Source organism: Rhincodon typus, chromosome 39 (genome assembly GCF_021869965.1).
Source record: "Rhincodon typus isolate 14 chromosome 39, sRhiTyp1.1, whole genome shotgun sequence".
NCBI classification, from domain to species: Eukaryota; Metazoa; Chordata; class Chondrichthyes; order Orectolobiformes; family Rhincodontidae; genus Rhincodon; species Rhincodon typus.
The window spans coordinates 3392463-3405140 of NC_063370.1; the positions used below are offsets into that span (position 1 = coordinate 3392463).

Below are 12678 nucleotides of genomic sequence, written 5' to 3' on the forward strand. Positions count from 1 at the left end.
AGTGGTGTGTTTCGCAGTGGGGTTCTGAGGAAGGGTCACCGGACCAGAAACGTTAACACTGTTTTCTCCTTCACAGATACTGCCAGACCTGCTGAGCTTTTCCAGCAACTTTGTTTTTGTTCAATATATAACAATAGCTTCTCTGACCAGTTTGCCAGCTATGTCAGCCAAGAGTTACTGAAATCTTGAAATGTTTACTTTTAAATATTGCAAGTATAAAACTGGTCTTCGGTAAGTATTGAAATTTAAACTGATTCAGTACAAAGCAAAGCAAAACTCAACTCTAAAACGGAGAACAGCAGTTTCTAGTGCCGAGAACTGGAAGTAATCTCCATTTGTAATTTAAAAATAAAGAAAGATTGTCAACTAAGTGTGAAAATAAACACGTTCTTGATAGTTCAGTGCCACAAAGCTGGTTATTGAGGCACACATTTCTCCCATTCCAAGTTGTTGGTCTTAAATACTCTACTCAACAGCCTGCAACCATGGAAAACCAAAAAGCTCCACTGCTCAACTTGTGCCATACATTGATTTTTTGGCTTCACTGATATCCTTGTCAATTGACTAGGTAGATATTAAGATCAGTAGGAACAAACCATTAAATTGCCCTAACAATCATAATGAAAGAGAGCAATACAAATCTAATCTCTACTGCACTTATCTAAATTAAAACACTAATATTTCTGAGAAATAACTGTCCGACTCGTAGGCGTTGGATGCTCCATCATTTCAAGGACAAGACAGAAATTATTGATCTCGGAAAAACGGAGTCAAGATACATGTTGATTCATGATTGAACTAAATGGCAGAGCAGGAGTGAGGAGGTCTGTTCCTGTTCATAATAAATTATGAACTATTAATTAAAAAGTGGTACAGTTACATTGGTTTTCAAAAGCCAAGCAAATTAGTTCAGCCAGGTTACCTAATTAGCATTTAGAGACCCATCCAATGCCAATTCACTGAAGCTGAAAGGACACTGCGCACTGCTGAAATTACAACAGGTTACCAAAGAAACCCATCAATCCAGACGTCTAAACAAGACTTAGATCTCCTACCTTTATACCCCTAGTCAGTCTTGGCATTTCAAACTAAAATACATTAACCCACATTATTATAACTTAATCCACTCACAATTGGTAAGGTTATGTTGACAAAGTCCAGAAACTTTTAAACTACCCAAGTCAAAACGATATTCACCCAGCTACCATAACTATCAATTAGTGTAACTTCAAGCCAAAACTCAATAGCACTAACTTGATAAAGTAAATAGACTGCAGAATTTTCTAGATTTTTATGTAGTAAATATTCCCATTAAGAAGCCGGCTTTCCAGGAGTAGCCCTATTCTAAGGGACAGGATACAATTTCAAACTATCCTGACAGCTGTAAAATGCTATATGGACACAAATTAACTGCCATTTTAAGAACCAAGGGTCTCAAGCCTTTTAAAACTGCACTTAAGCTACCCATGTTAACAGTTTTCAGTTACACAACTTCATTTCCAGGTATAAAACATTACTAATACAAGTATGAAAACACAGTCTGCTCTAATTTAGATTTTCTTTGAACTAAAGACCAGTCTTTCCCTCATCCTTAATGATCTGAAAATTAATTTTATAATGCTTCCACTGCAATGACTTGCAGTACAGACCACCAATTGTTGATGTTGAAGATACATTAAAAGTGAACTCCACGTAGCTTTAATTATTTAAAGGCAGAACGGAACAGAAGATCCCACACAACTGGAATGAAAAAGTCACGCCAGTACTTTTCTCAAGGCCAGTCACAGAACAATTTTCCATACAAGAATTAACGTGCAACATGCTTGTAAGTGTTGACTTTGCTATTTTACACAGGACAAAGTGACCTACCCTCTGCATCCAACATCTTGGGTATATCCAGGTACTTCTCAGCCACTTCAAAGGCATTGTTCAAGTTTGTCAGTGGATCATCCTGAGTACGATAGGAAAAAGGTGACAAAGATTCAGCTTTTAAAAATGCTTACCAGTGTGATAGAACCATTCATTTTGAACAAAATATATACAAGGACACAGAACTACAGCTTCTCAAGAATAGATCTAACATTACAATATAGTGATCAGAAAGTCAGAGGAAATTTTGTTTTTCATCTAATCTTATTTTTCAAAGGAATGTTTCAAATTTTACATACCTTCCTCAGCTTATCGTAATCGATAAGTTCTGGTCTGTGTCTATGGATGAGTGCGTTGAATGCCAAACCATCCTTCCAACTGGACACCAATCATCCGAAACAGCATCCAATATTAGAACATTGTGGAGATAAAATAAAATATATTAATTTCCATCACTTGAAACTATGATTCCTTAAAGAGAAAGGGATATGGCATCTACACTATATTGCAAAAAACCTTAATTTTGCTTCATTCTGGTGAAGCAGCTTGGAATATGACTATATTGAAGCTGCTGGGAAGTCAGTGACAAGTCTTCAGCATAGAAGTAGTTTAAGCACATGCTATTTCATCTTGAGAAGTGGGTAATGTTTGAAACAGAAAATGAATAAAGGTTTTAGGAGGATTTTGGGAATGAAAGAGATTAGCCCCTGTAAAACAATATCCATGTGCCAACAGATCTTTAGAAGAACCTAGAAAACTTGTGGGAATTCCTATAGTGTCTTACATTGTAGAAACCAGTTCACAAATCCAATATTGCTACAGACGGCAATAAGAACAGAGTACGTTAGTGTCCTTTTATGTGGGATTATTTTATCTTTGTCAGTGGCAACATTTAAAATTTGAAGAATTCAACTGTATCAAACACTTAAAAAAACACACCAATGAACTGTGATAACAAGGTGTACAGCTGGATGAACACAGCAGGCCAAGCAGCATCAGAGGAGCAGGAAGGCTGACGTTTCGGGGCTAGACCCTTCATCAGGCCCGAAACGTCAGCCTTCCTGCTCGGCCTGCTGTGTTCATCCAGCTCTACACCTTGTTATCTCAGATTTTCCAGCATCTGCAGTTCCTACTATCTCACACCAATGAACTGTATTCAGGAGGGTAGTGGCATTGGCAAATGGGGCAACTGGCTGACAGCACCATTTACAATGTTGCTCAAGTTTCAACTGTAAAAGAAAAGCTAATTAACGCCAAGGTCAAAAAGTGAAGTAATATAAGCATGCAAATTAAAATGACCAAATGGAATGTGCTCCAAACATCAAGGTTGAACTGTAGCCTTGTCTTTTTGTACCACAAAGTTTGAGCAAAGGTATATTGCACATAGCAGTTTTTCCACAGCAGTGGTTGCCATGACAAAACGCTCAAAAGGGCAACTATTATCTCGGTTTTGCTCCAGGGTGTACAGGGACAGCAGTATATATATATATATATGTGTTAAGTATGATACAAGATCACAAATCAACAAGACTGGCTGTGGAAATAAATGGTCACTACAAGACTGTTAAGGGAAGTGTGTCACTAATTCAAGCTCAAACCAGTTTCCTGCTGTCACCACAGAAAATTTGAGATATTCACAAATATGCTGCAAGCAATACCTGATGTGGAAGTTCTGCACATTTACATTCTTGTACGGTGCAGTCTTTCTCTGGCACCACAGCAGCAATCCCTCCTTGGCAGAGGTCTCTAGGCAAAGAAAAGTTTTAGCAAGGTAAGGAACGAAAAAAATCAGAAGAACTCCCTGAAGTAGCCCCAAGACACTTTATAGCACATAAGAATAACAGGCACCTTAAAAGATCACACCCAGATCAGCACCCCAAGGCAGAGCAAAATTGCTATCTGGAACCATTTGGCTTCCTGTAGTTTGCAGACCCGACAGGAAACGTCACATCAAGTATCACCTGGCTCTCAATGATTACTTTGAAATAGGATTCTTCCAGGAAGCAGAATAAAAGCATCTCTTAACCTGGAATGTATATGGGTCTGACTGTGAATAAACAAGTATAATCATCCCATAATAAAGGCCACCAGCTCACCAATCTTTGTGCCCAAGTTAATAATTTCTGAATGTATTGGCCAACAGCTGCAATCACAGCATTATACATTACTGTCCTCAGTAGATGGTTTTAGAAGCACAGCAAAAACAAGCAGTCGATCCAGCATCTCAGTTTTTACAGATTCTCGACTTCTGCTATACAGATACATTTCTCCATTTGAAATACATTCAAAAATAGGTGAACAAAACTACAGCATCTACACCAATACTATCCTTAAACATAGAACATAGAACAGTACAGCACAGTACAGGCCCTTTGGCCCACGATGTTGTGCCGACCTATTATCCTACTAAGATCAATCTACCCTGCATTTTACTATCCTCCATATGCCTATTCAAGAGTCGTTTAAAAGTCTCAAGTATCTGACTCCACTACCACTGCTGGCAGCGCATTCCACACACCCACCACTCTGAAGAACCTACCTCTGACATATCCCCTATACCTTCCTCTAATCACCTTAAAATTATGCCCCCTCATGATAGTCATTTCCACCCTAAGAAAAAGTCTCCGACTATCCGCTCTATGCCTATCATCTTGTAAACCTCTATCAAGTCACCTCTCATCCTTCTTCGCTCCAATGGAAAAAAAAAGCACCTAGCTCCCTCAACCTTTCCTCATAAGACCTGCCCTCCAGTCCAGGCAGCATCCTGGTAAATCCCCTCTGCACCCTCTCTAAAAGCTTCCACATCTTTCCTATAATGAGGTGACCAAAACTGAACACAATATTCCAAGTGTGGTCTAACCAGAGTTTTAGAGTTTTAAGATAACCGAACATGATTAAAACAATCTGCCTCAAAAGGGAGTTAAAAAAGGCCATTTATTTTTAAAACTCATGTTATACTGAACCAGATTTGAAGTGATTTCATCTGTTTGGTGAAAGTAATTAGGTCCTTAATTTCTAGTGTTTCAAAACATTTGAATATAAATCTACAGGTCAGTTATCTCAGTTGGCTGGATAGCTGGCTTGCAATGCAGAGTGACATCAACAGCACAGGTTCAGTTTTATGGTAGCTAGTGTATAAAAGGTACTGCTATCATGACCTTGCTACTCACCTGAGGCACAGAGACCTTCAGGTTAAACTCACTGCTAGTCATCTGAGAGCACAGCCCTACAGTCTTCTGGGACTGTGGCAACTTTGACTAAATAGAAATCTGCTCACTTGGTGAATTTTTTGTAGAGGATGGATATCTTATTTTGCTACCAACGGCCCATGTTAAGCATTTACATTAGGTATACTGTGGGTAAACCTTCCCCACAAGTTGAGCAGGCATGCAGAAAACTGAGCACAATAAACAGGGGCACACACTGATCATGTATCAACTGCACTACAAGTCTATTGCTAACAGTCCCAAATACAGCCAGACTTTGAGTTAGGAGAATTCTTTCTGAACAAAAACTATCCTAAAGTTTTAGAATCTGCAGAGTCAAATGAGGCAAAACCACCTTCACCAGCCCCATTGCATTGTAAACAAAAAAAGGTCCAGAAAAAGAAGCAAGAATGCAAAAAAAAAACACACTGCCAGCTCCCCTTTGTGGCATCCTTTAACTTGTATATGCCCAAAGTCATAAAGAAGAAATATCTCACTACTTTCAACTCTCATACCATGCATGGTGTTCAAAGCAGCAGAAAGAATTCAGCTCCACGGGCATACTAATCAGGCTAAAGAATTTAGACCCATAGGTAAATACTGTGGAGTTTCAGGTTTCAGAATTAAAATTTGTCCTTACCCTCAACAGATATGTCTTGAATAGCAAAACGAAGTATGATAGTCCAGATCATACCTAGAGTCATCTTAACGTTCCCGTCCACAATTTCTGAAAATGAAAACAGAGTTTTCTGTTGTACTGCTGTTGTACTACAAAGTTGTACTGCTTCCCTTGATCAGAAATAAATTCTCAGCCGGAACTGAAAATATTTCAAAGTTAGAACAATTGAGTAGATACAAAATATTCTTACACCACTTTAAACTCACCACTGAAAACGAACTGCGCAACAGAACCAGGAAAACTTCAATCTTCAGAATTTCCTTGATGTCATGTTACATTCTTAAAACGTTCCCAATTACTCTACAACATTGCTCTATGGAATTTACATACTTGCTCAGCAAGTATGCATATGGATTTGTGTTATTTGGTCATAGATTAAAAAAGCAAAGCAATTGTACCAATAATCTAGAATTTCTAAGTCACATTTCTGAATACTTCAGAAACCTTTCAGAGGTTTTCATTGGAAAAAGAAATTGAGTACAGCAGAAAAGAGACATTTTAAATGACTATTACCATGCGCAGTAATAATGGATGCATCACTAAGGAGAACTCCTGCACACAAGAGTTACATATGTTACATGAAGAACCTTGTAAATAAAAAAAAGGAAAGCAGACTCTCCAAAGGAATTAAAAATTTTGGACGGACTTCAACAGTTTAAAAAAAAACACTACAGATTACTATCTCACAGTAACAGAATAGCATTGATTGGGACAGAAGCAAATTAAGTAAACAAAAATCTACTAATTGCTATCACATTCAATACACAAGAACAGACCAGACAACAGTAGTCAATTATACCAAAAAAATTTGCTTTCCAAGGAGGTTTTACCTCATCAGAAGGGCAAGGGAATCATTGGAATTGTATCTAAATATAGCCTGGCACATCTGCATTGGACTTTAAGAAAATTGTAGATTCTGGCTTCAATCTAACTTGAAGATATTCCAAAGTGGTACTTCACTACAGCTGATGGGTACCATTGCTTTGGGTGAGATCTCTGACTAAGATCTCGCTGTTTATTGCAGTCACTCCAACAACTTTTTGACATCCAGGGCAGATTTAACAGCAGCGTCTTCACTCATTTGTAGTACTTTTGCCTCGGAGTTCAAGCTCAGTTGTAAACCTTACTCTACTTGAGCATATTCTAAAGCATCAACCTAGATTAACAAAAGGGGAGCTGTATTGGTGGGACACATCATCAGGCTGATAAACAGACGCTTTGCTGACTTTCAGCAAGACTTTAAGGCATTACAGCATTATTGACTGGAGTTTTCCTTGGTAATTTGGCCAATGTCAATTTCTCAAAACAACTTGAGTTACTTTCTTACCGTGTAAATCGGCTGCCCATTTCCCTTTAACTACAAGTAAATAAAATTCTTAACTGGCTGTGAAGTGCTACTTTGTGGCATCAAGTTTCATAGAAGTAGTTCAAGGTAGTGTAGAATAGGAGACAATTAGGATCACTGATTCTACATTGGATTTTTGTTTTGCAAGAACCAGAGTCTCATTTCCCCACTGCACCAAATCTCTACAAATTTTATTTCCTCCAATTGTTTATCCAATGCAATTTCCAAAGCTGCAAACAAGCAGTTCATTCCAAATCCTAACCTTTGCATGATGTTTTTCATATTACCTATGGTTTTTATTAAATATCTTAAAATCACAAGTTTGGTTATCATTTCTTCAGCCATGAGAAGTTTAATTATCCAAAACCCATGATTTTAAAACTAAAAATCAAATCTTTTACCCTCTCCAGTTTATTCACCTAACTGAATTCCTCCAAGCAGAACTATTCTCGCCATTCTAAAGGCTTCTCATCCTTCCTAAAGGGTGATGCCCAGAACTGGATGCAACAGTTCTACTGGGATTGAATGTTGTTGTTTTGTTTTTTATGTAGACTGATTTTGCAAAATGTTATAGAAGATGCAAATGTTTTTCTGTCTGTTGGCAGAGCCAGTAACGAGTGTACAGAAATAAGGACAAGCAGCATCATAGGTCATTGCCCTAGAAACTTCAATCACTTGCTAACTCAAAGTTGCCAGATGAAAAGCTACACTTACTGCAAGGTGGAAAATTACTGTGCCCAGGTCACAATGGAAAATTATTATTACACACTGACCTCCAGGAGGTTACAGATCTCACAAACTGTCTTTTAAATATCTGAATTTACCAAAACTCAATTTACAAATTCTCCACTCCCTCAATGGTCTTCCTTAACTCGGGCTGGTTGGATGCATGTATGTGTATGGAGAAGCAAAACAATCCATTCACATGGGTTTATTAACAAAACATTTCATTTGATCTTGATTGCATCTTCAAGGCTTTAAAGAGAAAATAAAAATCAAACAACATCTTGCTCTTGAGCTCAAGAAGGGAAAAGCAATCCATCTAAAAAAACTCACCCCATTTCCCCTTATTACATTAGTGATATTAGGTTTCACTATTACCAAGTAATCTCAGTGGGTGTGAATAATACAAGTTACATAGTTGACTTTCATGTACAAGATCCAGGGAAATAAACCAGCATTCCTGATTTGTACTGGTCAGGAAGAGGGCAGGACTGAACACATCTATGGTGAGGCAGCTGAATGTCTCCCTCTGAAGTGTTTAAGTTTCCATGAAAACAGCTACTAGTACCTATACATTTCACCATATAGAACCATTTGCCAATAACTGACTCAGCTTGTCCACCAAGGCAGAAATCAGGGGTATGAAGGAACATTCACCACTTGAATGAATGTAGATCTTGAAACAAACATTCAAGCAGCCCAATACTATTTAATATGTAAATTATTGGACAATACCCCATGCACCACCTTATTCATTCCTATCACAGCTGTGTCATGGCTCTAGTACGTATCGTCTACAGGAGGTGCACAACAGTGATATGCTGAAGCTCTTTCAACAGCATCTTTGAAGTTCACGAACTCCATTACTCATAAGAACAAGGGCAGCCTCCTCACAAACAGGTGTCAACACCTGCTCCTAGGCAAACATATTAAAAGGGAGGTGCTCAGGAGCTAGTTTTGATGTTAGCATTGTTTAAAAAAGTAAAATTGAGAGAGCAGACACACGGAATCAAAGTCTGCAAGTTCTCAAAGTCACGCATTACCCTAATATGGAGGTATATTAACATACCTTCACAGTTGCTGCGCCCAAGGCCAGAATTCGCTTCTCAACAGAATTAAGGATGTAGCTACAAAACAGATGGTCAAAAATGCTGGCTCTACCAGCGGTGCACTCAAACAAACAAAAGCAGGGTGGGGTAGAATGTTAATGAGAATGAATAAAAGTGCTAAGTTAACTTAATTTTAAGAACCAAAAAGACATCTAATATTCCAATTTTCAAAAGCATTCATCAACAGATTGTCAAGCCCCATTATCTTGGCTGCATGTCCAAATACAGCCAACTAACTGATATAAATATCAAAGGACCATTATGTTGCTGAATATATTAATGAACATATCTAGCTACAGGCAATGTGGTAAAGCATATTTCCACAGATAAACCCAACATAAAACTTATCCAGGGTAGATGGGATTATGGAATTTAGAACACAAACAGATGGATCATGAACTTAGAGTGGCCTATTCTGCTCTTAAATTCAAAACTTTGTATGCACACTATTTTTTTCTTACCTTCTGCCCCAATGGACACAAGTTTTACTCCTTTGGATGCAATGAAATCCAACGCTTTATTGACATTGTTTATTTTATGCACCCTCATTTTTCCACGCTCTGGTTTAGGTAATCGCTCTCCTAGAGGAAGGAAATATTGTATATTTTCTTTTTTGTTAATCACTTGGATGAAGTTACAAAGCCATAATTCCAAGAATCTACTTTAGGTTACAAGTCCAATGAAACAACAATTATATTAACAAAAAACTTCAGTTTCAGATACTGTAATTTATTTAACAGATTAAATGACCAAGGGTCTAATGACTGTAAACAAAAACAACTTTTACAAACCACAAGACATGCAAGCTAATACCAGAATTCAAAGTTAAGACTTCACTGTGGTGGACATTTGATAGATAAAGCTGATTACAAAGACAGCGAAGGCCCAACATTTGGGAACGATATCAGCAGAAAAATACTTATCTATTCATGTATCCTAAAAACAGGTGGTTATTTGGCACTTTGAGTCTGCACTATCATTCAATACAACCATGGCTGACCATCTAAATCAGTCCTCTGTTCACAATTTCACCCCATACCCTTAGATCTCTTTAGCCCCAACTATATTCTAACTCTTCCTTCAAAACTCCAATATTTTGGCTCCAGCCACTGTGGCAGATAATTCCATAGGCTCACCAACCTGACTAAAGAAATGATGAAAGTTTTAGAAAATCCCCTCAGCTGTTCTGACTGCAATGGCATTTGCAATGGTGGACAACAAAAATTATACGTTACTTAAACAAATTTCATACCAAATCTAAAATTCAGTCAAATAATTAACAGTGACTACTGCTGAATTAGGCTATCTAGTAAGAAATGAAACTACAGTACAGTTCCAGCTCGAATTCCTGATCCATGTAGAGTTAACTGATCTCAGAGGATGGTAATATTTTCACTAATCATTAGTTAGCAATGACCCAGCTAAGAGTATGCATGTGCAGACAACTGTTCGCAACAGATTTGAGGTTGCCCGATACCACAACCAACTTGAATATAAGCAGGCTCCAAGATGTGACTAGGTTCCATTCTAGAACCCATTCACAATTCAATTCATACACAAATTGGAACACAATACAGGAAAAAAAAAGAGTAGCTGTTCATAAGTACATACAATTTTGTCTGGCCTTTAAAATTACACTCCAGTATGTGATCACTTGCACAAGTCAGATGAATGTTCATAAAAGCAGGCAGCCCCTGTTGTCTGAAGTTCAATGATTTGCATTAACAAACAACAGCCACTTGCACAAGGTATAGGAAAACATCCACGCACAGGAAGTGAAGCAAAGTTAAAGTTTTGAAGGCACGCATTCTCTGCATTTCTCCATTGGCAAGGGACAAAAATAATGCCCGCTAATCAATCCTGAGCCAAAAAAGGAACCCATATGGTTCAAAGTGTTTATGTAATATTTCTGGGAAAGGAATCACAGGAAAAATTTACTTCATTCTCTCTTGATCTTACTATTTGCTTTCCTCTCTAAAACGTTCAGTGGCTTCAGGAGTAAAAGAATTGTGATTAACGTTATCATAAGGAGCATAGGACAAAAGGAAGTAGTCATTTAGTCCTTCAAGCCTGCTCTGCCATTTGAAAAGATTGCTGCTAATTTGATTCTAACCTCAACTCCACTCTTCAGTCTGCCTCCATAACCTTTGGCTCTCTAGCCAACACTATCCAACTCTGTTTTCAATGCATCATAGTGGTATTACACAAACGTAATTGTTAACTATCACATTGCTATCCCTAGAACAGGAAGCCTTGGCCAATATTTCTCTCAGTAACAGGTTACCAACTGGCCAAGATCAGTTAGCCTAGCATTGACTGGAGCATGCAGTCACCTTCACCGAACCATTCAAATGAGGAGAGAAGTTCACCAAGTCCTTATAAAAAAGATAGAATTTTTGAAAAATGTCAAGGCAGCAGAAATATTTTGAATTGCGGCACAAGTCCAGACATGCCACTCCTGGAGGGGGGTATGGACCCAAAACACTAGCCTTCCTGCTTGGTGTTGCCTGGCGTATTGTGCTCCTTCAGCTCCACACTGTGGTGTCTCTAACTCTAGCATCTGCGATTCTTGCCATGTCTAATGCTATTCACCAACTAGATTATGGATTTCCGAGAGATGTCATGAGCATTGATATTAAATCTCCACTGAACAAAATATGTTGAAATTAAGCAGTGATAATCTAACAATTAGAATTTGTATAGTGTGAAAAGCAATTTAAATATCCTAAGTATCTAGCAGTTTTGTTTGGCTCTACAGAAACCCTGACTTAAAGCTCACATTTCCCATACATGGGTGAACTCAACAACAGCTCAACCTGTCGGTTGTTATTTCTCCTGCCTTGATTAAAGAAAGTGTTTTAAGTGCTGCATTATGCATCAACAGCGATCATACCATAACTAAAAACCAAGTGAACACTGAAGCGAATATGGAATATAGGTCTAAAATGTTTGCACTTCAGACCTTTGGACTGGAACTTTAAATAGTTGTACAAGATAACAATAGCATCACTATTTGCATTTGAAGATTAACTTTCATTATCCTGTTCAAGTAAAATATAATCAGAAAAAGGAAACGCTTGCATTCTTTGAACAAGCAGCTACTGGGTCTAATAGCATAAACAGGACATTGCAAGCAGCCTGGGCATGTGTTCATTCTAAACTACACACCAAATCAATTCTCTCCAAATAAAACCAGTCTCAGTTTTTAAGCTGGTCATGGGGTAGTCAATTTAAAAAAAACTCAACGCAGAAAGAAAAATTGTGGCCATCTGAACATGGTAAGAGATTTCTTTATCTGTGGATGAAGACTCCTGTTGGGCTGGAACAGGTGTTTTTTTTTTTTTAAAAAAAAGCTGCTGGCTTTTACAGATCTTGCTCACTCTCACCTGAAATCACCTCCAGTAGTAGCATAAGTTTAAGTCCATCTCTGAAATCTTCTTCAATTACTTCAATCTGTGTCCCTGCCTTCCGTAAGTGAGAGTTGCACCATGCTGTAAACGTCTGTTAAAAAAACCAGATAAATTCAGGCTAAGAAATTAATGGAGAAGGAGAAAATGGCACACATTAAATAAATACATTTTTTTTTTTAAAAAATCAGCCTCCAAGACGACAAACATTGAGGAAAGTGTAGGAACTAAAGGGTCAAATGAACTTTAAGGTAACAACACAGCAGAAAATGAATGGGACCAAAATTAAACAAATCATTTGGGTCAGAATATGGTTTGAGAGAGTTGGTGAATAATACTT

General features: G+C 37.9%; 1 protein-coding gene across 2 annotated transcripts in view; it reads right to left on the minus strand.

Moving 5' to 3' along the window:
* LOC109925669 (alpha-actinin-1) overlaps window positions 1–12432 on the minus strand; it is a 48563-nt gene extending 36131 nt beyond the window's left edge. For both annotated transcript variants that reach the window (XM_048618155.1, XM_048618154.1), the window contains exons 1-6: window positions 12318–12432; window positions 9393–9512; window positions 5716–5802; window positions 3528–3615; window positions 2169–2247; window positions 1870–1951 (exon numbers count right to left, since the gene is read on the minus strand). In XM_048618155.1, coding sequence (XP_048474112.1) covers window positions 1870–1951; window positions 2169–2247; window positions 3528–3615; window positions 5716–5802; window positions 9393–9512; window positions 12318–12342 — 481 coding nt within the window. In that variant the 5' untranslated portion in view covers window positions 12343–12432. The remainder of the gene's footprint in view (window positions 1–1869; window positions 1952–2168; window positions 2248–3527; window positions 3616–5715; window positions 5803–9392; window positions 9513–12317) is intronic.
* Window positions 12433–12678: the final 246 nt, after the last annotated feature.